At 40.0% G+C, this 17,488-nt stretch overlaps 1 protein-coding gene and 1 long non-coding RNA gene across 2 annotated transcripts in view; one reads left to right on the top strand and one right to left on the bottom strand.

Annotated features, from left to right (window-relative positions):
* The window catches only part of LOC139761610 (protein O-mannosyl-transferase Tmtc3-like), a 1,067,352-nt gene extending 1,059,222 nt beyond the window's left edge, over positions 1 to 8,130 (top strand). The window contains exons 16-17 of the mRNA XM_071685868.1: positions 5,782 to 5,976; positions 6,072 to 8,130. Coding sequence (XP_071541969.1) covers positions 5,782 to 5,976; positions 6,072 to 6,470 — 594 coding nt within the window. The 3' untranslated portion in view covers positions 6,471 to 8,130. The remainder of the gene's footprint in view (positions 1 to 5,781; positions 5,977 to 6,071) is intronic.
* Positions 1 to 17,488, bottom strand: part of LOC139761612 (uncharacterized) — a 72,459-nt gene that overhangs the window by 47,737 nt on the left and 7,234 nt on the right. The window lies entirely within an intron of this gene.

Genomic DNA, 17,488 nt, shown 5'->3' with positions numbered 1-17,488 from the left:
ATGAATAAAGGCAGCAAGTATGAATTATGTACATGTGTATATATGTATATGTCTGTGTATGTATATATATGTATACATTGAAATGCATAGGTATGTATATGCGTGTGTAGACGTGCATGTATATACATATATTTGGGTGGGTTGGGCCATTCTTTTGTCTGTTTCCTTGTGTTACCTCGCTAATGCGAGAGACAGCGACAAAGTATGATAAAAAAAGAAATACAAATTTTATATCTCAATTAACATGGAAACCATGATGACTCCCAACGATTACAAGTCAAAAATTAACGGTCAAACCCAAATGTCCATAGTGTAATATAAACTGATAAAACCCCTTATATAAAAACAAACACTTACATACCTCCAAACACTGTCATAAACTATTCTCAACTTTCTTATGAACACCCTCCTCCCATGTCATTTCCTTAGAAATGACACATACATATTCTAAATCATCAATTTACAACCTATCTTCCTCTTCTCTAGCTCCCCCAACACACAAACAATCATTATATATTTTATATAAGTACACAAGGTGGAAAGATGGAGTGAAAAAGATTTTGTGTGATCGGGGCCTGAACATGCAGGAGGGTGAAAGGAGGGCAAGGAATAGAGTGAATTGGAGCGATGTGGTATACGGGGTTGACGTGCTGTCAGTGGATTGAATCAAGGCATGTGAAGCGACTGGGGTAAACCATGGAAAGCTGTGTAGGTATGTATATTTGCGTGTGTGGACGTATGTGTATACATGTGTATGGGGGTGGGTTGGGCCATTTCTTTCGTCTGTTTCGTCTGTTTACACGACTTCATTATTAAAATAATAAAACCATAAAAGTCAAACAATAACATAATGAACGGACACTTTTCTCTCCCTAAACCTTGCTCCACACACACAATGAATCTTTACATATTTCATGTGGTGACTTTAATGCTCACACTGGAATCATGACGAATGTATTGACAGTGATGATGGTCATATGCTTGTTGATGATGTTTACAATGATTTAGGTGAATTTGGTATTTCGGTGAATAAGTTTAATGAAAATTTAACACAAGACAGTTCTTATTATAAAAACCTACTTGAAGTTTGTAAAAATAACCAGAGGTCAAATGAGAGTTGGGGTGAGAGAGTATCGTTACATTTTAGGGAGAATAAAATGATGTTTTGGAAGGAGGTAAATAAAGTGCGTAAGATAAGAGAACAAAGGGAACATCGGTGAAGGGGGCAAATATGGAGGTGATAACAAGTAGTGGTGATGTAAGGAGATGGAGTGAGTATTTTGAAGGTTTGTTGATTGTGTTACATGATAGAGTGGCAGATATAGGGTGTTTGGTCGAGGTGGTGTGCAAAGTGAGAGGGTTAGGGAGAATGATTTGGTAAACTGAGAAGTGGTAGTAAAAGCTTTGCTGAAGATGAAATCTAGCAAGGCAGCGGGTTTGGATGGTATTGCAGTGGAATTTATTAAAAAAGGGGGTGACTGTGTTGTTGACTAGTTGGTTAGGATATTTAATGTATGTATGACTCATGGTGAGGTGCCTGAGGATTGGCGGAATGCATGCATAGTGCCATTGTACAAAGGCAAAGGGGATAAAGGTGAGTGCTCAAATTACAGAGGTATAAGTTTGTTGAATATTCCTGGGAAATTATATGGGAGGGTATTGACTGAGAGGGTGAAAGCATGTACAGAGCATCAGATTGGGGAAGAGCAGTGTGGTTTCAGAAGTGGTAGAGGACGTGTGGATCAGGTGTTTGCTTTGAAGAATGTATGTGAGAAATACTTAGAAAAGCAAATGGATTTGTATGTAGCATTTATGGATCTGGAGAAGGCATATGCTTGACTTGATAGAGATGCTCTGTGGAAGGTATTAAGAGTATATGGTGTGGGAGGCAAGTTGTTAGAAGCAGTGAAAAGTTTCTATCAAGGATGTAAGGCATGTGTACGAGTAGGAAGAGAGGCAAGTGTTTGGTTCTCAGTGAATGTCAGTTTGCGGCATGGTTGCATGATGTCTCCATGGTTGTTTAATTTGTTTATGGATGGGGTTGTTAGGGAAGTGAATGCAAGAGTTTTGGAGAGAGGGGCAAGTATGCAGTCTGTTGTGGATGAGAGGGCTTGGGAAGTGAGTCAGTTGTTGTTCGCTGATGATACAGCACTGGTGGCTGATTCGGAGGAAAAACTGCAGAAGCTGGTGACTGAGTTTGGTAAAGTGTGTGAAAGAAGAAAGCTGAGAGTAAATGTGAATAAGAGCAAGGTTATTAGGTACAGTAGGGTTGAGAGACAAGTCACCTGGGAGGTAAGTCTGAATGGAGAAAAACTGGAGGAAGTGAAGTGTTTTAGATATCTGGGAGCGGATTTGGCAGCAGATAGAACCATGGAAGCGGAAGTGAGTGACAGGGTGGGGAGGGGGCGAAAGTTCTGGGAGCGTTGAAAAATGTGTGGAAAGCGAGAACATTATCTCGGAAAGCAAAAATTAGTATGTTTGAAGGAATAGTGGTTCCAACAATGTTATATGGTTGCGAGGCGTGGGCTATAGATAGAGTTGTGTAGAAGAGGGTGGATGTGTTGGAAATGGAATAAGATGTTTGAGGACAATATGTGGTGTGAGGTGGTTTGATCGAGTAAGTAATGAAAGGGTAAGAGAGATGTGTGGTAATAAAAATAGTATGGTTGAGAGAGCAGAAGAGGATGTTTTGAAATAGTTTGGTCACATGGAGAGAATGAGTGAGGAAAGACTGACAAACTGGATATATGTGTCAGAGGTGGAGGGAACGAGGAGAATTGGGAGACCAAATTGGAGGTGGAAAGATGGAGTGAAAAAGATTTTGAGCAATCAGGGCCTGTACATGCAGGAGGATGAAAGGCATGCAAGGAATAGAGTGAATTGGAACAATATGATATACCGGGGTCGACGTGCTGTCAATGGATTGAACCAGGGCATGTGAAGCATCTGGGGTAAACCATGGAAAGTTTTGTGGGGCCTGGATGTGGAAAGGGAGCTGTGGTTTTGGTGCATTATACATGACAGCTAGAGACTGAGAGTGTGAACGAATGTGGCCTTTGTTGTCTTTTCCTAGCGCTACCTTGCGTGCATGCGGGGGAGGGGGTTGTCATTCCATGTGTGGTGGGGTGGTAACAGGAATGATTAAAGGCAGCAAGTATGAATTATGTACATGTGTATATATGCATATGTCTGTGTATGTATATATATGTATACATTGTAATGTATAGGTATGTATATGTGCGTGTGTGGACGTGTATGTATATATGTGTGGGTGGGTAGGTTGGGCCATTCTTTCGTCTGTTTCCTTGCGCTACCTCGCTAACGCGGGAGACAGCGACAAAGTATGATAAATAAAAATAAATAAATAAAAAATGTGTATATGAGTGGATGGGCCATTCTTTGTCTGATATGTTAAATAACTCAATTCAGTGCCAAAAAATAGTGTTTGTTGCAATTAGACATACTCTGTTTTTACACATTACTATGGGTAGCATAGCTTGTATTAAGAGTATATTTTTTTTTTTTTTTATATACTTTGTCGCTGTCTCCCGCGTTTGCGAGGTAGCGCAAGGAAACAGACGAAAGAAATGGCCCAACCCCCCCCATACACATGTATATACATACGTCCACACACGCAAATATACATACCTACACAGCTTTCCATGGTTTACCCCAGACGCTTCACATGCCTTGATTCAATCCACTGACAGCACGTCAGCCCCGGTATACCACATCGCTCCAATTCACTCTGTTCCTTGCCCTCCTTTCACCCTCCTGCATGTTCAGGCCCCGATCACACAAAATCTTTTTCACTTCATCTTTCCACCTCCAATTTGGTCTCCCTCTTCTCCTTGTTCCCTCCACCTCCGACACATATATCCTCTTGGTCAATCTTTCCTCACTCATTCTCTCCATGTGCCCAAACCACTTCAAAACACCCTCTTCTGCTCTCTCAACCACGCTCTTTTTATTTCCACACATCTCTCTTACCCTTACGTTACTCACTCGATCAAACCACCTCACACCACACATTGTCCTCAAACATCTCATTTCCAGCACATCCATCCTCCTGCACACAACTCTATCCATAGCCCACGCCTCGCAACCATACAACATTGTTGGAACCACTATTCCCTCAAACATACCCATTTTTGCTTTCCGAGATAATGTTCTCGACTTCCACACATTCTTCAAGGCCCCCAGAATTTTCGCCCCCTCCCCCACCCTATGATCCACTTCCGCTTCCATGGTTCCATCCGCTGCCAGATCCACTCCCAGATATCTAAAACACTCCACTTCCTCCAGTTTTTCTCCATTCAAACTCACCTCCCAATTGACTTGACCCTCAACCCTACTGTACCTAATAACCTTGCTCTTATTCACATTTACTCTTAACTTTCTTCTTCCACACACTTTACCAAACTCAGTCACCAGCTTCTGCAGTTTCACACACGAATCAGCCACCAGCGCTGTGTCGTCAGCGAACAACAACTGACTCACTTCCCAAGCTCTCTCATCCCCAACAGACTTCATACTTGCCCCTCTTTCCAAAACTCTTGCATTTACCTCCCTAACAACCCCATCCATAAACAAATTAAACAACCATGGAGACATCACACACCCCTGCCGCAAACCTACATTCACTGAGAACCAATCACTTTCCTCTCTTCCTACACGCACACATGCCTTACATCCTCGATAAAAACTTTTCACTGCTTCTAACAACTTTCCTCCCACACCATATATTCTTAATACCTTCCACAGAGCATCTCTATCAACTCTATCATATGCCTTCTCCAGATCCATAAATGCTACATACAAATCCATTTGCTTTTCTAAGTATTTCTCACATACATTCTTCAAAGCAAACACCTGATCCACACATCCTCTACCACTTCTGAAACCACACTGCTCTTCCCCAATCTGATGCTCTGTACATGCCTTCACCCTCTCAATCAATACCCTCCCATATAATTTACCAGGAATACTCAACAAACTTATACCTCTGTAATTTGAGCACTCACTCTTATCCCCTTTGCCTTTGTACAATGGCACTATGCACGCATTCCGCCAATCCTCAGGCACCTCACCATGAGTCATACATACATTAAATAACCTTAAGAGTATATATAATGACTTATTTGTCTGAAGTGTGGTTATCACAAAATGCTACCAATCCAGCTTGGTTCAGAAAGGCAGTTGAATCATTAATAGATCAATGTATAAACAAACATCTGGTAAGGAGGAATATTTTGTAACATTATCTCAAGAGTAACTGAATTTTTTGGTAAGCAAGTTACAAGCTTGTAACAATAGATTACCAATAATTGTGGGTGTCACATTTCTCCTCCCTAGCTCCTCAATATTTCATTAAATCCTCTTTTTTTATCATTTTTATTGAACATGCACTCTTTACCTGCACCAAAACCGTAAAAAAAATTCAAGAAACAGCATGTAATGAACAATTTATCTGCCAAACTAACCAAAAATTTTATATTCAAATTAACCACGTTAACTACCCCCTTGATTTCATCAACTAATACATTTCTGTCTCTCAAGACCCTTCATTTAAATAACATTCATTTATTTGCCTTTCCCTCTGAATCCTTCTTATATTAATTTCTCAGCTTACGTGAATAATATTAGTAACAGTACAGTCCTCCTCTTACTCTAATTCCTTTTAAATAATATTCAAATTTTGAAAATACTTTCATAATTATATATCAAACATCTACATTCAGTTTCAATGTATACTATAATCAAAAATAACTTTCCTTACAGGCCATTGAACTAAAGGAGGACTTCCGATCCGCACTCTTCAACTTGGCCCTCCTACTCACAGACGATCTTAGACCCTTGGAAGCAGCACCATTCCTCAACCAACTAGTAAAACACCATCCAGACCATGTCAAAGGCCTCATACTCCTTGGTGACATATACATAAACAACATCAAGGACCTAGATGCAGCAGAAAAGGTGAGACTATCAATTTCATTTCTTTGCAATACACAATCTGCTCTTATTCTTATCTTGTGCAAGACAATGGCATCCATGTCTCTTTTATCTTTCAGTGCTATGAACGCATCCTAGCAGTGGACCCAGCCAACGTCCAAGGCCTTCACAACTTATGTGTTGTCTACGTGGAACGAGGCGAGCTGCAGGCGGCAGAGTCTTGCCTTGGCAGAGCCCATGTCATGGCACCGCACGAAGACTACATCCTAAGACATCTCAAAATTGTCCGCACAAGACTTGCAAAATTTTCCTCTCAAGAAAAATTGCAACAAACTGAAAGAACATCAATGCCACCACCTACGACAACTGACACTCTCAGTGAAGGCATCACTGACACCACTGCTACAAGGCCAAAAAAGACAGTCTTTATAACTAAAAATACTGATACCAAAAACACACACAAACAAAAGCCCTCACAGTTTATGGAGAGCAACATCAAACACGATCCATTATCTTAAAACTCACCCAGCAGCCATACACATACACAAGGTACGGACATGTATGAACAACTACTTCTCACAACTAATCTAACGTACCATCTCTTCTTTTATACAACATTCACTCTCTCCTTAAATCCAAAGTGCTGTCGTCACCACAAAAATGACTACCACAAACAAACATAATCTCTACATTAATCATTGCAACTAACTCTTTCTCAGCAAAGACCCTTTTTCATATGTTATAGATTCCGTTCTTTTATTTCACCAAAACATATATATATATATATATATATATATATATATATATATATATATATATATATATAACCCATCACATAACATATATCAATTTTCAGTTACTTATCGCAATTATTTAGAACAATATTATTCACTTGAACATATAATCGAACTCGTTTATCCATCTACAACTACTTCCTCGTCTACTTTTGATTAACAACCCGTCCCTTGGCAACAGCCTACAATCTTCAATTTAATGTTTCTCCCTCATGATTATTCCCTGCTCTTTTTCAAATACTTACCCCCAAACTTTTATCAAAAATCAGTGCAAAACAGCTTTCTTCTTATTCATAGCTTAATCTTAAAAAAATAAGTTAACACATTTTTTCATTTTTTCTTAAATAGATTATTTGTACAACTAACTTTTGCATTTAGTAATAACAGTCTCTGATAATTACTCAAACACACTTTCAAGTAAAACTTATGTCATAACAATCACAACATTTTACCTAGAGTATTTCAATTACCATGTTTTACATTTCTTACCCTTACATTCATTTGCTTACATTAAACTTTGAAAGCACTCACTTAATTTTAGACTAAAAATAAGTTATTATTTATACACTTTCCTCTTTTTAATGTTCAATTTACCTATCTTAAACTGAACACACTCATAACAACACAGTATTCGTAGTATCAATTATTTTTTTTAATTATACTTAGTCGCTGTCTCCCACGTTAGCAAGGTAGCACAAGGAAACAAACGAAAGAATGGCCCAACCCACCCACATACACATGTATATACACAAACACTTATCTCTACAAATTCCACACTGGTTGACGGCAAATATCTCGTAACTAACTATCCATGATTCATGTCTTCTCTACTTTTCCTGTACGTCATTGTATATAATAATTTTTATATAAGTTAAAAAATGTACATATACAAGTAATGTTTGCAACGTCACTGACTAGGTTTCATACTTAAAACATCATTTTATGTGTATATTTACGCTTATGCACCAAGTGCGTGCGTCTCTACACTTACACGCTGCAAACATCACTTTCACACTTCTTTTCACTAAATAACGTCTCCATAAGAAACTTACAGTCATCTTACACTGTCTGTCCCGTTTTCTCTACCAAAAATTTCATTTTCTTTACGCTGCTCAGTGCCCTTCCATGGTTCTCTTACAATATCATCCAAACATTTATGCAATGTGTAAATCCAAATAATACGCCAAAAGGTAAATATTTACACTACTTGTATGATAAATTCCTGGTCCTACCTACCCACCCACCAATATACTTGGCTGTAACATGAACGGAGGTTATAACACGCTCTTTTAATTAAACCTTCGCCGGTCGGTGGCTGGGTGCCTTCTTTGTTAATGTCTGAAGTGGTATTGTAATAAAATTTGTATATCAACTCATCAAAAAATTCATTCTTATTTTTCTATGTAAAATGTTGTTCTACTTCGTAGTTTCTGGCAATGTCTTATAGACGCACCCTGTATATCTCATCACGAACGCCTTCCAATTCAAATCAGTTAACATGATAAACAACACCTAAAACATATCTTTTTCACACAATTATTGAAGTTACTTAATTATCGCAATCACTGGTGAGTGACAGTATGTAAGGAGACTTGCAAGTATTTAGGAGGCAGCCTGTTATCAGTCAGTAGACATTCAGAACCTATTAACCAACCTTACATGGTTAACTCAAAACATACTGGACTTGGACAGTTTCCATTGTAATCAACAAAATACTGTACTTGAGTCACTTGCCATCCTAATTCATAAAGCTGCAAAACTATAAGGTTAACATAACGCAACCTTCTGAACACACCATATGTAATCATTATACTTTCATCACCAAGCAACTCATTATCTCAGTGTAATAGCAATCCTGTTATCAACAGCTTATCATTTCATTTACAATTTGATTATTATTATTCTATCAAATATACGGTCATGACATGTCATCACAAATTTTTTATACTAATAGTGTCAACATATTTCAGGTGTAACACACATTCATTACAACACACACCATCACCCCTAAAACCAAGACAAACCTCTAAGCTTTCGCTACATACTGTGCACACTCACACACACACACTCTGACATTCGTCCAAATTCTTCTACATAATATGCCTAATTATGCAACACAATTTAACTCTTACAGGTCATTTTACGAATGTGTATATTAGACGAACATGTGAAACAGCTCCCTTGTACATATTTATAGGAGCAAACTGATTGGAGTGTGGCTGGAACAGCACCTGTCCTAAAGAGATGTGACTACATGTAACTGGTGTCCCCAAACTATGATGGTGAAAAAAAAATTACATCACTCTCCTCACATCTCTCTACCCCCTCCCCTCCCACCCCCGTCTGTCCTGCCTGTGATACTGTACTCCAATACACCATTATCTACTCAAAAAATCTTTTATTTCCCAATTAATTCTTAATCTCACTATACATATATATATATATATATATATATATATATATATATATATATATATATATATATATATATATATATATGGTAGAGGATGTGTGGATCAGGTGTTTACTTTGAAGAATGTATGTGAGAAATACTTAGAAAAGCAAATGGATTTGTATGTAGCATTTATGGATCTGGAGAAGGCATATGATAGAGTTGATAGAGATGCTCTGTGGAAGGTATTAAGAATATATGGTGTGGGAAGCAAGTTGTTAGAGGCAGTGAAAAGTTTTTATCGAGGATGTAAGGCATGTGTACGTGTAGGAAGAGAGGAAAGTGATTGGTTCCCAGTGAATGTAGGTTTGCGGCAGGGGTGTGTGATGTCTCCATGGTTGTTTAATTTGTTTATGGATGGGGTTGTTAGGGAGGTTTTGGAAAGAGGGGCAAGTATGAAGTCTGTTGTGGATGAGAGAGCTTGAGAAGTGAGTCAGTTGTTGTTCGCTGATGATACAGCGCTGGTGGCTGATTCATGTGAGAAACTGCAGAAGCTGGTGACTGAGTTTGGTAAAGTGTGTGAAAGAAGAAAGTTAAGAGTAAATGTGAATAAGAGCAAGGTTATTAGGTACAGTAGGGCTGAGGGTCAAGTCAATTGGGAGGTAAGTTTGAATGGAGAAAAACTGGAGGATGTAAAGTGTTTTAGATATCTGGAAGTCGATCGGGCAGCGGATGGAACCATGGAAGCGGAAGTGAATCATAGGGTGGGGGAGGGGGCGAAAATCCTGGGAGCATTGAAGAATGTATGGAAGTCGAGAACATTATCTCGGAAAGCAAAAATGGGTATGTTTGAAGGAATAGTGGTTCCAACAATGTTGTATGGTTGCGAGGCATGGGCTATGGATAGAATTGTGCGCAGGAGGGTGGATGTGCTGGAAATGAGATGTTTGAGGACAATGTGTGGTGTGAGGTGGTTTGATCGAGTAAGTAATGTAAGGGTAAGAGAGATGTGTGGAAATAAAAAGAGCATGGTTGAGAGAACAGAAGAGGGTGTTTTGAAATGGTTTGGGCACATGGAGAGAATGAGAGAGAAAAGATTGACCAAGATGATATATGTGTCAGAGGTGGAGGGAACGAGGAGAAGTGGGAGACCAAATTGGAGGTGGAAAGATGGAGTGAAAAAGATTTTGTGTGATCGGGGCCTGAACATGCAGGAGGGTGAAAGGAGGGCAAGGAATAGAGTGAATTGGATCGATGTGGTATACCGGGGTTGACGTGCTGTCAGTGGATTGAATCAGGGCATGTGAAGCGTCTGGGGTAAACCATGGAAAGCTGTGTAGGTATGTATATTTGCGTGTGTGGACGTATGTATATACATGTGTATGGGGGTGGGTTGGGCCATTTCTTTCGTCTGTTTCCTTGCGCTACCTCGCAAACGCGGGAGACAGCGACAAAGTATATAAAAAAAAAAATATATATATATATATATATATATATATATATATATATATATATATATATATATATATATATATATGGTGTGGGAGGCAAGTTGTTAGAAGTAGTGAAAAGTTTTTATCGAGGATGTAAGGCATTTGTACGTGTAGGAAGAGAGGAAAGTGATTGGTTCTCAGTGAATGTAGGTTTGCGGCAGGGGTGTGTGATGTCTCCATGGTTGTTTAATTTGTTTATGGATGGGGTTGTTAGGGAGGTGAATGCAAGAGTTTTGGAAAGAGGGGCAAGTATGAAGTCTATTGGGGATGAGAGAGCTTGGGAAGTGAGTCAGTTGTTGTTCACTGATGATACAGCGCTGGTGGCTGATTCATGTGAGAAACTGCAGAAGCTGGTGACTGAGTTTAGTTAAGTGTGTGAAAGAAGAAATTTAAGAGTAAATGTGAATAAGAGCAAGGTTATTAGGTACAGTAGGGTTGAGAGTCAAGTCAATTGGGAGGTAAGTTGGAATGGAGAAAAACTGGAGGAAGTAAAGTGTTTTAAATATCTGGGAGTGGATCTGGCAGCGGATGGAACCATGTAAGCGGAAGTGGATCATAGAGTGGGGGATGGGGTGAAAATTCTGGGAGCCTTGAAGAATGTGTGGAAGTCGAGAACATTATCTCGGAAAGCAAAAATGGGTATGTTTGAAGGAATAGTGGTTCCAACAATGTTGTATGGTTGCGAGGCGTGGGCTATGGATAGAGTTGTGCGCAGGAGGATGGATGTGCTGGAAATGAGATGTTTGAGGACAATGTGTGGTGTGAGGTGGTTTGATCGAGTAAGTAACGTAAGGGTAAGAGAGATGTGTGGAAATAAAAAGAGCATGGTTGAGAGAGCAGAAGAGGGTGTTTTGAAATGGTTTGGGCACATGGGAAGAATGAGTGAGGAAACATTGACCAAGAGGATATATGTGTCGGAGGTGGAGGGATCGAGGAGAAATGGGAGACCAAATTGGAGGTGGAAAGATGGAGTGAAAAAGATTTTGTTTGATCGGGGCCTGAACATGCAGGAGGGTGAAAGGAGGAGCAAGGGAATAGACAGTGATTTGGATCGATTGTGGCTATACCGAGGGTTGACGTGCTGTCAGTGGATTGATCAGGGGCATGTGAAAGCGTTCTGGGGTACTATGGGAAAGCTGTGTAGGTATGTATATTTGCGCTGTGTGGACGTTTGATATACATTATGTATGGGGGTGGGTTGGGCCATTTCTTCGTCTGTTTCCTTGCGCTACATCGCAAACGCGGGAAACCCAAAAAAATATAAATAAATATAAATATATATTATATATATAAATATATATAATGTATTATATATATTCATATATAATATATATATTATACTATTATTACATAATTATTCAAACAGCCATTCCGGCATTAGCGTGTAGCGTTAAGAACAGAGGACTTGGGCCTTTGAGGGAATACCCTCACCTGGCCCAATTCTCTGTTCCTTCTGTTGGAAAATAAAAAAAAACCGAGAGGGAGGATCTCCACCCCCCGCTCGCCTCCCCTTTTAGAGTCGCCTTCTACGACACGCAGGGAATACGTGGGAAGTATTCTTAATTCCCTATCCCCAGGGATAATATATATATATATATATATATATATATATATATATATATATATATATATATATATATATTTATATATATATATATATATATATATATATATATATATATATATATATATATATATATATATATTTTTTTATATATATATATATATATATATATATATTTTTTATATATATATATATATATATATATATATATATATATATATATATATATATATATATATATATATGGTGTGGGAGGCAAGTTGTTAGAAGTAGTGAAAAGTTTTTATCGAGGATGTAAGGCATGTGTACGTGTAGGAAGAGAGGAAAGTGATTGGTTCTCAGTGAATGTAGGTTTGTGGCAGGGGTGTGTGATCTCTCCATGGTTGTTTAATTTGTTTATGGATGGGGTTGTTAGGGAGGTGAATGCAAGAGTTTTAGAAAGAGGGGCAAGTATGAAGTCTGTTGGGGATAAGAGAGCTTGGGAAGTGAGTCAGTTGTTGTTCACTGATGATACAGTGCTGGTGGCTGATTCATGTGAGAAACTGCAGAAGCTGGTGACTGAGTTTGGTAAAGTGTGTGAAAGAAGAAAGTTAAGAGTAAATGTGAATAAGAGCAAGGTTATTAGGTACAGTAGGGTTGAGAGTCAAGTCAATTGGGAGGTAAGTTGGAATGGAGAAAAACTGGAGGAAGTAAAGTATTTTAGATATCTGGGGGTGGATCTGGCAGCGAATGGAATCATGGAAGTGGAAGTGAATCATTGGGTGGGGGAGGGGGCGAAAATTCTGTGAGCATTGAAGAATGTGTGGAAGTCGAGAACATTATCTCGGAGAGCAAAAATGGGTATGTTTGAAGGAATAGTGGTTCTAACAATGTTGTATGGTTGCGAGGCGTGGGCTATGGATAGAGTTGTGCGCAGGAGGATGGATGTGCTGGAAATGAGATGTTTGAGGATAATGTGTGGTGTGAGGTGGTTTGATCGAGTAAGTAACGTAAGGGTAAGAGAGATGTGTGGAAATAAAAAGAGCATGGTTGAGAGAGCAGAAGAGGGTGTTTTGAAATGGTTTGGGCACATGGTGAGAATGAGTGAGGAAAGATTGACCAAGAGGATATATGTGTCGGAGGTGGAGGGAACGAGGAGAAGTGGGAGACCAAATTGGAGGTGGAAAGATGGAGTGAAAAAGATTTTGTGTGATCGGGGCCTGAACATGCAGGAGGGTGAAAGGAGGGCAAGGAATAGAGTGAATTGGATCGATGTGGTATACCGGGGTTGACATGCTGTCAGTGGATTGAATCAGGGCATGTGAAGCGTCTGGGGTAAACCATGGAAAGCTGTGTAGATATGTATATTTGCGTGTGTGGACGTATGTATATGCATGTGTATGGGGGTGGGTTTGGCCATGTCTTTCGTCTGTTTCCTTGCGCTACCTGGCAAACACGGGAAACAGCGGCAAAAAAAAACACACACACACACACATATATATATATATATATATATATATATATATATATATATATATATATATATATATATATATATATATATATCTCCCTGGGGATAGGGGAGAAAGAATACTTCCCACGTATTCCCTGCGTGTCGTAGAAGGCGACTAAAAGGGGAGAGAGCGGGTGGCTGGAAATCCTCCCCTCTCGTTTTTTTTTCAATTTTCCAAAAGAAGGAACAGAGAAGGGGGCCAGGTGAGGATATTCCCTCAATGGCCCAGTCCTCTGTTCATAATGCTACCTCGCTAACGCGGGAAATTGCGAATAGTATGAAAGAAAGAAAGATATATATATATAGGGATAGGGGATAAAGAATATTCCTCACGTGTCGCAGAAGGCGATTAAAGGGGACGGGAGCGGGGGGCTACAAACCCTCCCCTCCTTGTATTTTAACTTTCTAAAAGGTGAAACAGAAGAAGGAGTCACGCGGGGAGTGCTCATCCTCCTCGAAGGCTCAGACTGGGGGTGTCTAAATGTGTGTGGATGTAACCAAAATGAGAAAAAAGGAGAGATAGGTAGTATGTTTGAGGAAAGGAACCTGCATGTTTTGGCTCTGAGTGAAACAAAGCTCAAGGGTAAAGGGGAAGAGTGGTTTGGGAATGTCTTGGGAGTAAAGTCAGGGGTAAGTTAGAGGACAAGAGCAAAGGAAGGAGTAGCACTACTCCTGAAACAGGAGTGGTGGGAGTATATGATAGAGTGTAAGAAAATAAACTATATTGATATGGGTAAAACTGAAAGTGGATGGAGAGAGATGGGTGATTATTGGTGCATATGCACCTGGGAATGAGAAGAAAGATCATGAGAGGCAAGTGTTTTGGGAGCAGCTGAGTGAAAGTGTTAGTAGTTTTGATGCTAGAGACCTGGCTATAGTGATGGGTGATTTGAATGCAAAGGTGAGTAATGTAGCAGTTGAGGGAATAATTGGTGTACATGAGGTGTTCAGTGTTGTAAATGGAAATGGTGAAGAGCTTGTAGATTTATGTGCTGAAAAAAGACTGGTGATTGGGAATACCTGGTTTAAAAAGAGATATACATAAGTATACATACGTAAGTAGGAGAGATGGCCAGAGAGCGTTATTGGATTAAGTGTTAGTTGATAGGTGTGCGAAAAAAAGAATTTTGGATGTTAATGTGCTTAGAGGTTCAACTGGAGGGATGTCTGATCATTATCTTGTGGAGGGAAAGTGAAGATTTGTAGAGGTTTTCAGAAAAGAAGAATGTTGGGGTGAAAAGAGTGGTGAGAGTAAGTGAGCTTGGGAAGGAGACTTGTGTGAGGAAGTACCAGAAGAGACTGAGTACAGAATGGAAAAAGGTGAGAACAAAGGACGTAAGCGGAGTGGGGGAGGAATGGGACGTATTTAGGGAAGCAGTGATGGCTTGCGCAAAAGATGCTTGTGGCATGAGAAGCGTGGGAGGTGGGCAGATTAGAAAGGGTAGTGAGTGGTGGGATGAAGAAGTAAGGTTATCAGTGAAAGAGAAGAGAGAGGCATTTGGACGATTTTTGCAGGGAAATAATGCAAATGACTGGGAGATGTATAAAAGAGAGAGAGGCAGGAGGTCAAATGAAAGGTGCAAGAGGTGAAAAAGAGGGCAAATGAGAGTTGGGGTGAGAGAGCATCATTAAATTTTAGGAAGAATAAAAAGATGTTTTGGAAGTAGGTAAATAAAGTGCATAAGACAAGGGAACAAATGGGAACTTCAGTGAAGGGGGCTAATGGGGAGGTGATAACAAGTAGTGATGTGAGAAGGAGATGGAGTGAGTATTTTGAAGGTTTGTTGATAGAGTGGCACATATAGGGTGTTTTGGTTGATGATAGAGTGGCACATATAGGGTGTTTTGGTTGAGGTGGTGTGCAAAGTGAGAGGGTTAGGGAAAATGATTTGGTAAACAGAGAAGAGGTAGCAGAAGCTTTGCGGAAGATGAAAGCCGGCAAGGCAGCGTGTTTGGATGGTATTGCAGTGGAATTTATTAAAAAAGTGGGTGACTGTACTGTTGACTGGTTGGTAGGACTATTTAATGTATGTATGTCTCATGGTGAGGTGCCTGAGGATTGGCAGAATGCTTGCATAGTGCCATTGTACAAAGTCAAAGGGGATAAAAGTGAGTGCTCAAATTACCGAGGTATAAGTCTGTTGAGTATTCCTGGGAAATTATATGGGAGGGTATTGATTGAGCAGGTGAAGGCATGTACAGAGCATCAGATTGGTGAAAAGCAGTGTGGTTTCAGAAGTGGTAGAGGATGTGTGGATCAGGTGTTTGCTTTAAAGAATGTATGAGAAATACTTAGAAAAGCAAATGGATTTGTATGTAGCATTTATGGATCTGGAGAAGGCATATGCTTGACTTGATAGAGATGCTCTGTGGAAGGTATTAAGAGTATATGGTGTGGGAGGCAAGTTGTTAGAAGCAGTGAAAAGTTTTTATCGAGGATGTAAGGCATGTGTACGTGTAGGAAGAGAGGAAAGTGATTGGTTCTCAGTGAATGTAGGTTTGCGGCAGGGGTGTGTGATGTCTCCATGGTTGTTTAATTTGTTTATGGATGGGGTTGTTAGGGAGGTGAATGCAAGAGTTTTGGAAAGAGGGGCAAGTATGCAGTCTGTTGTGGATGAGAGAGCTAGGGAAGTGAGTCAGTTGTTGTTCACTGATGATACAGTGCTGGTGGCTGATTCATATGAGAAACTGCAGAAGCTGGTGACTGAGTTTGGTAAAGTGTGTGAAAGAAGAAAGTTGAGAGTAAATGTGAATAAGAGCAAGGTCATTAGGTACAGTAGGGTTGAGGGTCAAGTCAATTACGAGGTAAGTTTGAATGGAGAAAAACTGGAGGAAGTTAAGTGTTTTAGATATCTGGGAGTGGATCTGGCAGCAGATGGAACCATGGAAGCGGAAGTGAATCATAGGGTGGGGGAGGGGGCAAAAATTCTGGGAGCCTTGAAGAATGTTTGGAAGTCAAGAACATTATCTCAGAAAGCAAAAATGGGTATGTTTAAAGGAATAGTGGTCCCAACAATGTTGTATGGTTGCGAGGCGTGGGCTATGGATAGAGCTGTGCGCAGAAGGGAGGATGTGCTGGACATGAGATGTTTGAGGACAATATGTGGAGTGAGGTGGTTTGATCGAGTAAGTAATAATAGGGTAAGAGAGATGTGTGGAAATATAACGAGTGTGGTTGAGAGAGTAGAAGAGGGTGTTTTGAAATGGTTTGGTCACATGGAGAGAATGAGTGAGGAAAGATTGACCAAGAGGATATATGTGTCAGAGGTGGAGGGAACAAGAAGTGGGTAACCAAATTGGAGGTGGAAAGATGGAGTGAAAAAGATTTTGAGTGATCGGGGCCTGAACATGCAGGAGGGTGAAAGGCGTGCAAGGAATAGAGTGAATTGGAACGATTTGGTATACCGGGGTTGACGTGCTGTCAATGGATTGAACCAGGGCATGTGAAGTGTCTGGGTTAAACCATGGAAAGTTCTGTGGGGCCTGGATGTGGAAAGGGAGCTTTGGTTTTGGTGCATTATTACATGACAGCTAGAAACTGAGTGTGAACGAATGTGGCCTTTGTTGTCTTTTCCTAGCGCTACCTCGCGCACATGTGGGGGGAGGGGGATGTTATTTCATGTGTGGTGGGGTGGCGATGGGAATGAATAAACGCAGACAGTATGAATTATGTACATGTGTATATATGTATATGTCTGTGTGTGTATATATATGCATACATTGAGATGTATGGGTATGTATATTTGTGTGTGTGGACTTGTATGTATATACATGTGCATGTGGGTGGGTTGGGCCATTCTT

Source organism: Panulirus ornatus, chromosome 41 (genome assembly GCF_036320965.1).
Source record: "Panulirus ornatus isolate Po-2019 chromosome 41, ASM3632096v1, whole genome shotgun sequence".
Taxonomy (NCBI): Eukaryota; Metazoa; Arthropoda; class Malacostraca; order Decapoda; family Palinuridae; genus Panulirus; species Panulirus ornatus.
This window is presented reverse-complemented; position numbering and strand designations above follow the sequence as displayed.